At 40.5% G+C, this 13,795-nt stretch overlaps 1 protein-coding gene across 1 annotated transcript in view; it reads left to right on the forward strand.

The window, feature by feature from the left end:
• The window catches only part of ENTREP1 (endosomal transmembrane epsin interactor 1), a 50,340-nt gene that overhangs the window by 26,784 nt on the left and 9,761 nt on the right, over nt 1-13,795 (forward strand). The window contains exons 4-8 of the mRNA XM_067568867.1: nt 1,479-1,607; nt 2,265-2,372; nt 2,528-2,661; nt 8,185-8,314; nt 9,689-9,767. Coding sequence (XP_067424968.1) covers nt 1,479-1,607; nt 2,265-2,372; nt 2,528-2,661; nt 8,185-8,314; nt 9,689-9,767 — 580 coding nt within the window. The remainder of the gene's footprint in view (nt 1-1,478; nt 1,608-2,264; nt 2,373-2,527; nt 2,662-8,184; nt 8,315-9,688; nt 9,768-13,795) is intronic.

Below are 13,795 nucleotides of genomic sequence, written 5' to 3' on the forward strand. Positions count from 1 at the left end.
TAATAGCATGATTGAAATAAAGAGTTTGTTTAGTTATCTGGAGAGGATACAAAAAGCATGAAAGAGCACATCAGGCTTATAAACTAGTAAAATCATATTTAACTAAGGCAACCTATAAGACAACGTTCTTTTTTCAGTCCATTACATTTAGTAGAATTCATGGAAATGAAATAATATAAGGTGAGACCAAATAATTACTAATATTTAGTTTGACTTGTTTTACCAGATACTCAGAACAATGACTATAAAAGCAGAGAGTATTCTGTAGAAGGAGGGGCAGAAGGCAAAAGATCTCTCAATAATGTAAAGAAACAGCAAAATGATAACTAAACTGAAGCGTATGGAACAATGGAGGTTCCACAGATTTGATAGGTGTTGATATGATGGGGCTTATAAAGATTTTGATTTTTTTTCCCCCTAGGTTTTACTATTAACACATAATCTGTTGCTCACAGGAAGCCAGTGCAGCTTCCAGAACGTACCAGTTGGAGTAATGTGATCAGATTCTGGTGCTTACAAGCAGTTTGGCAGTCAAGATCTGCACAAGCTCCAACCTACTGAGAGAAATATTGAGGAGAATAATAATAATTCAGACAAGAATTTTAAGTGCTTTATGGAGAATCTCAGTGCTCATCTCTCTGAGAAACCATAGGTTGCAGCTCACAGATGTTCCACAAATAAGATAACTATATGATCTGTTACACATGGGGAAATACCTCCAAAGTTGTGACTGGAGACAGTCAGGCCGTTAATTAAAAGCATTGAAGAAAGACGCCTATATAAATTTCTACTTGGAAATTGAGGTGACAAAATGAATGTGAAAGTTGCAAACAATTGTGGAACACAGGTATAGTCTTACTAGATTGGCAGGGACAGAAATATTGTTCTGGGTGTTAGCTACATTCATTATCAGTATAGTATTGTACTAATGACGATCCAGTGGGAGCATATACTATACATACAAAATATGGATTACATGTTAGTTTTTAAAATAAACAAACAAACAAAAAGACTAGCTGCTCCAAAAGTTACTGTAGAATCCAAGGAGATCATTCAGCCAATGCCCTGGCTGGGATAGTTTAGTTGAAGTTGGTCCTGCTTTGAGCAGAGAGTTGGACTAGATGACCACCTGAGGTCTCTTCCAACCCTAATCTTCTATAATTCTATGATATTGATGTTTATTGAGAAGAATAAACCAGTGATTAAATATAAGGTACATTCAAAAGACTTCATTGATAAATTCAAAGATTCCTTTAGATAAGAGAGAAACAAATATGTCTAATGTGATGTTAATGGAATGAATGAATCGCCGGCATACTGAACTATGCAGATTTGATTTTGTATGCACATGATTAGGGCTATGCTACACTCAGATATGTTGTACAGCATATCAGCTCTACATTAGACATCAAGATGTATTGTGTGAAATTACTTTGTAAATTACATCGTAATTCACATTATTTTTCTTACTGTTAAAGGTGGACCTGGGTGAAAGCAAGATTTGTTTCTGCTGTGAAGAATTTCACCCAGCAAAATGCACAGAGAAAGAGAATGCATTGAAGCTATACCCAGTCCAGTCATGTAGTGCTGTTCATCTTCTACTCAAGGTACCTTAAAAGCAATACCAAAGAACTAATGCTTAGAGAATCTTCACATCACAGGGAGAAAATATAGTATTAAAGTGTGTGTGCCATGTAGCAATTCCCATTGACTTCCAGGCCATTTCCTTTCCCAGGAATGCTTCCGGCTCCAGTGTAGCTTGTTCTTGATCTGCAGCCTATGCTGCTGACAAGCATCTCCTCCTCTCCCCCAGTTCTTAGCCTAGTTAGTAAAGCATGTGAGTGCCTGGTAGGGTGACCTGATGTTGAGGCTTTGTCTTATATAGGACTCTCTTACCCACCCCACCTTCCCAATCCTCTATCCCAATCTTTCACACTTGCTATCTGGTCACCCTAATTTCTGGCCCAAGGAACAAGGGAAGGGATCCCACAGCAAGTTGGTGAGGAGGGTCAGGACTCCTGGTTGGAGAACATTTGACCCTCTTTTCAGCAACCTGAAACTCCCCTGATTCCCTCTCCCACCCATTCTGTGACACCTAGTGGATCCTAATAAACCCTTAGAAATTAGCTAGATCCCACAGATCATCTATCTGGAAGATTAAGTCAAAATATAGATTGCAAAGATCATTATTGTCATCATCCTTCTCCTCTCTTGACTTTTGCAGATGTTTGATGTATAACTTTCATAATCTTTTTGCGCCTCAGAAAGTTCTCTTTGCTCTGTGTGCCCTCAATGCTCTGACGACCACAGTATGCTTGGTAGCAGCTGCCCTGCGGTACTTGCAGATATTTGCAACAAGAAGATCCTGCATAGTAAGTGAGTGCCAGGCACAATCTAATAAAATGCAGCAGTAATGATCATAGACCTGCAGAACCAGTAGCCAGATCTTCTGCCTAATCTAGTAATGCTGAATTAGTACATTATGCTAGCACAGAGAAGTTTGTTAATGGAGATTGTGTTTGATTAGGATGAATCTCAGGTGTCGGTAGAGGAAGTTGAAGAACAAAGCCGCATTTCAGATCCTGAGGACTTTGTACCACCTGTGCCACCTCCGTCATATTTTGCTACATTCTACTCTTGCACACCCAGAATGAATCACAGGTAAAAAGCACTAAACCAGGTTTTCTTTAGTATATTAATCTCAGAGCCATAAAAATGTAAATTGTCTTTTTCAAAAAGAGGGTAAAATATCAGGTAGTAAATACAGCAAGTTCTAGTTTTATTTGTAGGTTTCCACCCCAAAGGCCAGTGTATGGTCACAGTGTATGGTTTCTTGTTGTAGAATTGGGGATATTATCTTGATGTGCCTCAGTTCCCCTTTTGTAAAATGGAGACCATGATACTTCCATTCTCCTACCCTTTGTCATCTTAGATAGTAAGCTCTTCAGGGTAAGAACTGTCTCTGTCTCTCTCTCTCTCTCTCTCTCTACATACTGCACCTAGCACAATGGGACACAATGTTATTTGAGGCCTGTAGCTGTTAATGTAATTCAAATAATTAATAGATATCCTAGGTGTTTCAAAGAAAACATCTGTAAATATTTGTAACAGTAACAGATTTAGAATATGGAAGAAATTCCTCACCAAATTATATCAGTTTTAGGTAGGTCAAAGTGTGGCACTGAATGGTAGAGCATTGCCGGAGATGCCATCTGTCGGATGATAGGTATAACCAAGGCTGTGACCTTTGTAGCTATTAAAGTTGGTATGGGATGATCACATGAACTTTTCACAAGTGTGTATATATTAACTCTCTTGTGTCTTAAGCAAACTCAAACTAGGTTAATTACATTCTGAGAGGAAATTAGGGCAGACCCTAAAATAGCAGTTTCTGCTACCTGTATCAGTTGAACATTTCCAGATAGCTTTCAGATCCCTCAGTACCAGAACAGTGAGGTTTTATTTTTTGTCATTTTACAGTAGGGACTTTCAATAGGTAAAGAAAATCTTCTTACTGCTAATAATCTGTTCTAGACAAGGGCTTTGGGCTAACAGAAAATGGAAATGTAATTTCATTAATTACTGATGAAAATGGTGATTCTGTGGTATTATGAGGGCTGTGTTCAGTTATAATGTATTTTTGATGGTGTAGTAAGCACTGAAGTAGAAAGCAGCAGACAGATTTAATTTCCTCTCTTGGGAGACTGGAAAACATGAGTCACCCTCGATCAGATCCACAGCGTCCAGCAATCTATGACTTAGATTTGACCTGACCTTTTCTCCTCCATTATCCTGTCCATCCCCAGCTTGTGCACTGAATGCAAGCACGCTCAGTGACCTGCTTTTCTATCCTGGATCTCTAGTGGGTTCGGCTTCCAAAACCAGATCAGCCTTGTTCAAAAGGGAATGGATTGGGAACTACATCCAGGCGATGGAAATGCCATCTGTGAAGCACATTTGGGGGGCTTCCAAAACTGATATTCTTCTAGTATAAAGGAAACATTGCAGAGACCAAAATCCGTGCCAAGGACACATTTGGAACAGGCAGACATCCTCCTCCACCCTTCAAACTTCAGAGCCAAATCCACTGCTTTTGAAGTCAGTGGATTTTTTTGTTCACTCATTCATGGGATGTGCTCTCCCTGAAACCTTTTTAATTTCTCTTATTTAATGCCAGACACAGACAACAAACTAGCATTACAGATGCGGTATGTTTTACTCTGACCTGCAATCTTGTTGTCTTGCAAGGAAGCAAACATAACAATTAACTAAATTTTCAAGATTAGCATAACATCATTAACTGTTCTAGATTATATGGAACCTTCCACAGGAAGAATAAGGTAGAAAGGAAACACCCAGATTATATTTTTTCTGTGTGCACTGGAGAGAGTTCTTGCTCAGGGGGCCATTAACTCTATTGATGTTTGGTTTGAAATTTTAATTGGTGATTGGAGGGATTCTCCACAATGAAGATCTAGTTATTCAAAAAAAAAATCCTTATGATATTAAAAATCCATCATGTATTTTCAAAACTCAATCCATGTCCTGGTGACCGATGTCATTTTCATGGTCAATGGACTTGCCATCCTCATCAAATCTAATGAGATTATGGGAAGCCAATGTCCCAGTGACATGGTTCAACTGAGAGCATGACAACTCCACCTTCAAGTTTGGCTTTGCAGCTCTTGAAGCTCCAGCCAGTGCAAGTTAAAGGTCATAGAGAGATGACAGTCCCGGGCTTTTTAGAGGAAGGAGATGAGAAAGGTTGCAAACCTTTTTGCTCTAAAGCCTCGGCCAGCACAGACCTGTGTCAGAGTCTGGGAGTAGTCTACCAGCCATAATGTCCATAGGGTTCCATACAAAAAGGGTGGTGGGGCCAGTACACTCTTATTTTTCTACCTTCATGTAGTTCCTTCTCAGGGAGCAAGCCCCCTGCCTTGTGATTTTTAGTTTAAGATTTTACTGCTGAACATCTTAATCTGTAAATGTTTTCCACTTTTGATGTACTAACTGAGACAGTCTTTGGCTTCTCCACTTCATGTAAATCTTGGGGCAAGCCCTTTGACCACAGGCTTTTGTACCATCATGCGATGCTAGTAAAGGAGAATAGAAGGAATCTATCTTGATGGACAGGGAATGATTGCCTAGAATAGAAGGTGAGATCAATAGGGCATCCCAGTTCCTCACTTAGACTGATACAAATTCAGTGAGTCACTGCTACATGAATTCCCCTCACCAGTGTAAAGAGAGCATGGAAATAAAAAAATCCATGAACAAACTAATACATGGAACCCACCTTCCATCCTCCAGCATTCATGGGAACTGCTTAAATATTAAACAGAGGAACTCCTCCCCCCCCCCCCCCCCCCGCTTTCTTAATCCCATGTCCACAAATAAAATTTAATATAATATTGAATCCAAAAATCTATATTAACAAACACTATAGGAGCACCTTAGCTAGATAAAATGAGATTAATTTCAAAATAGAATAAAACTGAAAGATTCAGTAAGCCCTTTCCTATATTACACTAAGTAAATATACATGGGACACGTGTTCCATTATCATGGGTGATATTAAAACAAACTTACCCAGATCCAGTATACATATGGAGTACCTGAAAATTACACAGAAATCATGTAAAACTAGCCTCTTAATGTTCCTTTCCATTGTTCAACACAATGACAGATCATTATTAGGGATGAATGATCAGTGATGCTTTATCCTGTGGTTAAAATGAGAATCAACTTGAACTTCATGCTTTTCCCCAAAGTGATCCCAAACTAAGTTTTATAAAGATTTGGCTAAGGGGCCACCTTGCTTTTCTTCTGCTGCTTCCTACTCCAGTTCCTTCATGACTCATATACAATATGGTCAGAAGGGACCATTATGATCATCTAGTCTGACCTTCTGCACGACCCAGGCCACAGAACTTCACCCACCCATTCCTGTAATAGACCTCTATCCTAAGACCAAGTTATTGAAGTCCTCAAATAACAATTTAAAGACTTCAAGGTACAGAGAATCCACCAGCAACTGACCCACGCCCCATGCTACAGAGAAAGGCGAAAAACCCCCAGAGCCTTTGCCAATTTGCCCTGGGGGAAAATTCCTTCCTGACTCCAAATATGGTGATCAGTTAAACCCTGAGCATGTGGGTAAGACTCACTTGCTAGACACCCAAAAAGAATTCTCTGTAGTAACTCAGAACCCACCCATCTAACATCCCTCACAGGCCATTGGGCATATTTACCGCTAGTAATCTAAGATCAGTCAATTGCCAAATTAGGCTGTCCCATCATACCATCCCTTCTATACATTTATCAAGCTCAATCTTGAAGCCAGCTAGATTTCATGCCCCCACTGCTCTCCTTGGAAGGCTGTTCCAGAACTTCACTCCCCTGATGGTTAGAAACCTTCATCTAATTTCAAGTCTAAACTTCCTTATGGCCAGTTTATGTCCATTTGTTCTTGTGTCAACATTGGTGCTGAACTTAAATAACTCCTCTCCCTCCATGGTATTTATCCCTCTGATGTATTTATACAGAGCAATCATATTTCCCCTCAGCCTTCTTTTGGTTAGGCTAAACAAGCCAAACTCTTTGAGTCTCCTCTCATAAGGCAGTTTTTCCATTCCTCGGATCATCCTAGTAGCCCTTATATGCACCTGTTCCAGTTTGAATTCATTTTTCTTAAACATGGGAGACCAGAACTGCATACAGTATTCCAGATGAGGTCCAACCAACGCCTTGTATAATGGTACTAAAACCTCCCTATTTCTACTGGAAATACCTTGCCTGATGCATCCTAGGACCGCATTAGCTTTTTTCACGGCCACATCACATTGGCGGCTCATGGTCATCCTGTGATCAACCTCAATCAATACTCCCATGTCCTTCTCTTCCTCTGTCACTTTCAACTGATGCGTCCACAGTTTATAGCAAACGATGAACCTTCACCAACTGATTCCCATGTTTCTTTCTCCTTCTCCTAAGTTGCAAGCAGCTAGTTATATTCCTCTTTCCCTTTCTGCAACTCCTTTTAGGCAATTCCATCCCTGGTGCAGTCTCCTCTGGACTTCCTCAGTAACACTTTCACAAACATTTCTCATTCCTCACCTGACCCACAACCAAAAGTCAGGGAGAAATGTTTCTCTGCCATAGCCAGCTAGAGATAGCTCAAGCCACCAAGTTTGGACTGGATCTGGACTTTCCCAAGCATGAGAGTGTTTTGAGTCTTGGGTGTTGTTTTTAGACCCAAACTCTATAGTCAACACACCAAATAGAGGATGCTTGTTGAAAAAAAATTTTTTTTGGTGCTACTGAGTATGATATAAAATTACATTCCCACAATCTGGAAAAAGAAAATGTGAACAGCAGTTGGAGGTCAGCTAAAATGAGGGTTTCAGTGAATATTTCAAAACCCAATGATTCTCAAAGTCAGTCCTTTGTGAAGAAATCATCCCTTGAGATGTCAGTCATCAACGTTTGTTTATTCAAATGTTTAAATATGGCAGGATAATAGCATGCAATCAGAAGTAACATTTACAACAGACACAGCAGACACAGAAAACAGAGCTCCACTACCTTATCCTGGCTTAGATATCTCTAAGGGAAATGTAGGATAGAAGGATTGATAACGATTTCTGTTGTACTTTGGGTTACTGGGATCTCCTTACATCAAAGACTCAACAGTGAGCTAAATAACAGAATTTATCAATCATATCTGTGTCTATTCACTAATTAAACTGTCAGGGCCAAACTTTTCAAAAGTAGACTCCAAGCTTGGATGCCCATTTTTGTGTGCCTATATTTAGACATCAAAAGCATGTGGTCATGAGCACCTTCAGATCATAGATGTCTAATTTTGGATGCCCATTTTTGAATACTTGGATCCAAAGCTCTCATATCTGCATGAATTGGATTCAGTATTAAAATTGAGATGGATTCTCTTGGGGCAGTCTCTTCTTTGCCTGTTTCCAAGTCCTGGTGAAGATTCTGGAGGAGTGAGTCCAAGACATTAGTTTCCCATAGCATTATGAGAAAATCTCTTGCTGGTCTCTGAGTTAATTAACTTTCACTGTGAGCCTGCACAGCAGATCCAATGAAATTCTCTGGCTGATCATATCTTTCTGCAGGTAGAAAACCACATGGAGCAAGAGACTAATACAAAATTATTTTTCCTAGGATGCTTGGATCTGATGTTATTCCATTACCACACATTTATGGAGCTAGAATTAAAGGAGTTGAAGTGTTCTGTCCTTTGGATCCCCCTCCGCCATATGAAGCTGTGGTGAGCCAGATCAGTCGTGAGCAGGTACAGTGGGATTCTAGCAGCCTAACTTTGTTTATTACAGAGATAAGATTGAACTGAGAGCTAGAAGAACTGAATTTATACATATAGTAGTATTCTATTTGAGAACAGCGGGATAGAACATTTGGGTTACATAATCTTGTATCACTGCAAACATCAGTAAAGTTTTACTGGACTCACTTTTGCAGATAATGGGAAATCCAGCAAAGACATGTTTCCTCATTTGGATTCTTAACCATTTGTGGGGGACATTTTTTCAGAGCGAGTAAAACTGGATTAAACTTTCAAATGGATCACTCCTAAACATAAAACATAAATCCATTAGCCTTTCACATATTTCTCCTCATTGCTGTTAGTGTGTTTGCTAGTGACTGCAGCAGTTTTTATGTAAAGCAGCGTGTGCTGCTCACAGCCCTCCTTCGCATCTTACAATGAAACAAAGTCCATATCTTCCTATAGTTCCTTTTTATGTAAATATACTCTGCAGCCTTTCATGATGGTCTTCTGTAATGCAAGCACCAGGCTAAGGAAAGGATTTGCTTTGTGGAGGAGTGAATTAAACTCATCTTGGTGTGTTGAACACTAGTAATAGAATGTGCTCATTCCTGCTGCTTGTCCCACTACTCATGCAAATAGTGATCAGCCAGCAGAAGAGGGGCAAGTGAAGGCAGGAGTTTCAGCTCTGCAGCATGATCCACTCCCCCCAGTGCCTTTGGAGGCCCTTCCACAGTCTTGGAGCACCATGGGGCTTTGGGGGGTGGGGAGAAGCTGATCTCCATGACATTCCCTCTCACTAATTAGAGGATACCAATGGTTGCCACTGCTTGAAACAGTAGTAACTCAGGCTCCACACCAGCAACCTTCTCACTAAGGAATGTTATGCAGACGCATGGCAGTGTACCCAGAGGGAAGGGCCTAAAGAGCAGCATGCTGGGAATGGATAATCTTTTTCCCTGTAGATCCATGGGGCTGGGAGTCCACATTCCATAGCCTCACTGCTGCCCCTAAACTCTTACCACATGAAAATATTTCAAGGAAGCTCTGCAAGGTTAGTTTCAGGGTCTCCAAACCCTGTCCCACAGGTGACTTCAACAGAGGGTATAAGCTGGTCCTAAAACAGTTGTATAATAATATTGTCTGAACTGGACAATTGATGTCATTTGTAGAAGTATATCAGTCTGGCTGTAGCAGGGGAATACGTACGTACAGTGGGTGATTGTTTTTTATAAAGCATTGCTGTGCACTGTAAAGCTGCCGTGGTTTCACTGTAGAGGTGGATGCAGCTGTTCTGCTATGGTAACTGTTTGTAAAGTGCAAAGGGAACTTTTCAAAGGAAAGAGATTAACGGTTTTTACTCTTGCTAATTTTGTATGCCAGGGAGGTGAATTCCAAATTTCAGATGTGGCAGAAGCTGTCGTCGGGCCACCAGAACCAAATGATATACAAGTATCTCAAGGTAACTAACTGAGGAAGACTATAGACGATTAGAACTTAAAGTAATCAAAACTATCCAAAGCAGCGTTTCACACCAAAACTAATTGAATGCAGCAGCAGTAGCAATATCTTGCTATGTGCTTTTTGCTTTGAGAATGGCCACAGATTTACAAGCCTAGCAATACAGAACGGCACTTAAAAAAAAATTAATATTCTTTAAAATATAGAGAAGTTAGCTGTTATCCACACACTAGCGGGTGAGCCTGGATTAGCAATTGAATTACAGAGCAATGTGGTGGAAAAGCATTTTCCTTTTTTAGAAATATCTAGCCTCTGTGTTCCCCTGTTGTGTCATGGCATGGGTGGTGTCCGGATACTGCTGTGGTATTTATAGCCCATTGTGGCTTATTGCAGTGCAGTGTCATTGATCCCGCTCTCTAAATCTGGGACTTGTTCTGTGGCTTGGGTCTGCACTGGAAAAATTACCCATTGCTGACAATGAGCGTGAGAAAGGAGTGCAGCTGAACATGGCTTGACCACAAGTGTAGGCCAGGACAAGCTCTGTTCAGCATTGTTTTTGAAAACCATGGTTGAGACTTGTTCCAAGCAGATTTTAACCTTATTTGACTAAATCAGTTCTGGACCCGGTTTGCTTTGCAGTTAAACCACATTCAACACTAGTTCATATACTGCCCTTACTAACACCCATCAGCAATGGGTAACTTTTCAAAAGCAGATCAGGTTTATGGTGTCAACCTCGATGTTGCTTTGTCTCTCTAACCCACCATTATAATGCAGATCATGTTGTATGCAGAAGATGGCTGCACATTCAAGCAGTCTGGGGGCCCATCTACCCTACAGTCACAATCATAACGTGGGACCCAGTTGAAATACAAATCCAAGCATTGGACGTGAGAATGACAGATAGCAAGTTTAAAAAGCATTTTACTTTAAAAAAAATCCAAAATATCTACCACGTATTATGGGGATCCAACACACAACCTTCCAGCAAGAGTTGCTGAGATACCATAGTGCTGAAGCAGTATAAAATCTAAACCAACAGGTGCTGCTCACCCTTCTTTCATGAAGAGGTGCAATCATAGGAAAAAGTAATGACAGCCACTGCTTTTTGTTTAATTCAGAGATTTTATACTTTGTGTTCTTTCTGTCATAAGCGGGTAATGAAGGGAATGATGAGACCATAACTGAGTGTAAGATCAGTCTGAACTGTTGTTTTGTATCCTTGTTTAAATATTCACACCATAGTCATTGACAGGATGAAGGGGAGCATAGCAAACTGTATCTTTGTTTTGTTGTTTTTAATAATCTGGAGAAGTGGGATTAAGGAAGCAGTAGGATTTTATGGGCATGTGTGTGAAATCTAGGTCAGAGTTGAAGCCACACCGAGATTGCAAATGCGAAAGTTAATTGAGTAGAGGGGAGCAAGTGGTGACAAAAAAAGGCTGATTCTCTTAAATCTGTACTTCTGTGTGATTATTTTTCTCAGATTTCCTCATAATATACTAGTCTGTCTGCAACCTCCGAAAACAAGCACTTCAGCTCTTCTAAAGTCATGCTGGAGAAGCAGTGTGATGAACAGAGAGAAGTGCAAAAGATTTGTAGTGAATGCATGAGGCTAAATCCTGAGGTCCTTACACAGGCAAACTCCTATTGCTTCCTGATGGTGTGTGGCTTGAGAACAAACTGAGTGAGGACCTCCATACTTGGTTGCATAATAAGCAACCAAGTCTGATAAAAGAGCACAAGAAGACTATAGAATATGCAATTGGTATACATTATGTGACAGATCATTCTGTGTATTGCCTGGAATGTCTCCCGAAAAGATGTAATCAACTTCTTAGAATCATACAATTATAGAATATTAGAGTTGGAAGGGACCTCAGGAGGTCATCTAGTCCAACCCCCTGCTCAAAGCAGGACTAACCTCAGCTATATCATCCCAGCCAGGGCTTTGTCAAGTCTCAGTTTAAAAACCTCATGGTAATATTTCAAATCCACTATGTAAGATCCAGTGCATCTGTAGTCACATGCACATGTTGTTATAAAATACACTGTTCTGTGATTAGTAAAGAGACATTTAAACTTCAGAATGCCTGTAAGTTCTGATACTACAGGAAACTGAGGCCCAGATCATCAAAGGTATTTAGGCACGTAACTCCCATAATTCTGCTTAAATACCACCGAGGATCTGTGCTTGCCTGTCTTGATAAAGAAAGGTATAATTTCCACGGGTGGGGGCTGTGCTTTTAGGATAACACATTTTTTAAAAATTGTGAACATTTCTCCTCTTTGTTGTTGTGCGGAAGGAGGGAGATGTAATCTAATGAGATTTGCTAGTTTCATTAGAGAATCTGAATGGAATGATTTTATATGATCTCTCAGTTGCCGGAGGAGAACAAATAGATATAATGCTGGATTTACGCCTGGTTTACTGTAGCTGTTTCCAATATAAATCCAGCACACCCAGAAAAGTGGGTGGTACTGGCAGGGGAGAGGGCATGGTTAAGGCAGCTGGGGGATGTGCTGATTCAGTGCATTCCTTTGGCAGCAGTCACCAGCAAGATTGATTTCTCCCTTCCCCCGTCAGCTATTTCCCTGCTGGAAATAGTTACCCACCCACCCGCTAACAGAGCCTCTGAGGGAGGGCAGCAGTAAAGCATTGGCAGACAGTGCAGCAAAGGTCTGTAGGCCAGCTAATGTGTATTTTGCCCACAGGGCCTGAGATTCCTCCTCCTGAAGTAAATGGAAGTTTTCCCATTGATAGCAGTGAGTGCAGGCTCAAGACCTTTATTGACAGAAGATGACAGGTGGCAGTTACCCTTCATCACGGCATACTGTGTAATCCTAGAAACAAGTATACTTCTGCTGTCATCCCGCTTCTAGCTACTGTGAGCTTTTTACATCAGGAATTTAGAATGTTGAAATTAAAGTTACGGATAACTGGACATCATAAAGTCACTAGACCAAATTAATTCCTGCCTTTATTTAAAACACATTTCACTGCAGTAACACTCTTGCAAATTGTAGGATCATTACTGTACTATAATACTGGAAGGCTGTTGTAACTGCACTGGCTTCAGTTCAGTTACACCAGGAAGGGATGTGGCTCTTTAATCCATTTCCTGCTTCCTTGTCTGCTATAGTTTTGTTTTTATTTCTCACTTTTGAGCTGTCCCCTGCTCCAACTTTCCAGGTGGATAACAGCCTTTCTGCTTCACCTCAGCGCTTCCTGTTATCTGGATTTTCTAGGCTGCAATCAAGTACCAGACCAGAAGCTACACTTAACAAATAAAAACAAACCCCTGGGATATGCTTTCTCAGTGATTTAAATCACTGTTGCTTTTCTGTTAGCCAGACAAAATTAGAAAGGCCAAGGCACAAAATGAGATTAAACTAGCTATAGGCAGAAGAGGTAACAAGAAAACATTCTACAAATACATTTGAAGCAAGAGGAAGACCAAGGACAGGGTAAGCCCATACTCAATGAATGGGGAAAAACAGTTACAGAAAATGTGGAAATGGCAGTAGTACTAACTGACTTTTTTGTTTCAGTTTTCACCAAAAAGATTAGTAATGATTGGATATCTAGCACCGTGAAAATGAGGTAGGATATGAGGCTAAAAAAGGGAAAGAATAAGTTAAAAATTACTTACACAAGTTAGATGTCTTCAGGTCACCAAGGCCTGATGAATTACTCCTACAATACTCAAGGAGCTGACTGAGGAGATATCTGAGCCATTAGCAATTATCTTCAAAAAGTCTTGGAAGATGGGACAGATTCCAGAGGACTGGAAAAGGGCATACATAGGCCTTGTCTACACTAGTACTTATGCTGGCAAAACTTTTGTCGTTCAGAGAGGGATGAAAAAACACACCCCTGAGTGACATAAATTTTGCCAGCATAAGCGTTTGTATGAACAGTGCTATGTCGGTGGGAGACGCTCTCCCACCGACATAGCCACCGCCACTCGTTTAGGTAGTTTTATGATGTTGGCGGGAGAGCTCTCTCAAGTGCTCTTACAGCGGCAC

This window comes from Emydura macquarii, unplaced genomic scaffold (assembly GCF_026122565.2).
Source record: "Emydura macquarii macquarii isolate MOO-44397 ecotype Brisbane River unplaced genomic scaffold, CSIRO-AGI_Emac_v2 contig_2897, whole genome shotgun sequence".
Taxonomy (NCBI): domain Eukaryota; kingdom Metazoa; phylum Chordata; order Testudines; family Chelidae; genus Emydura; species Emydura macquarii.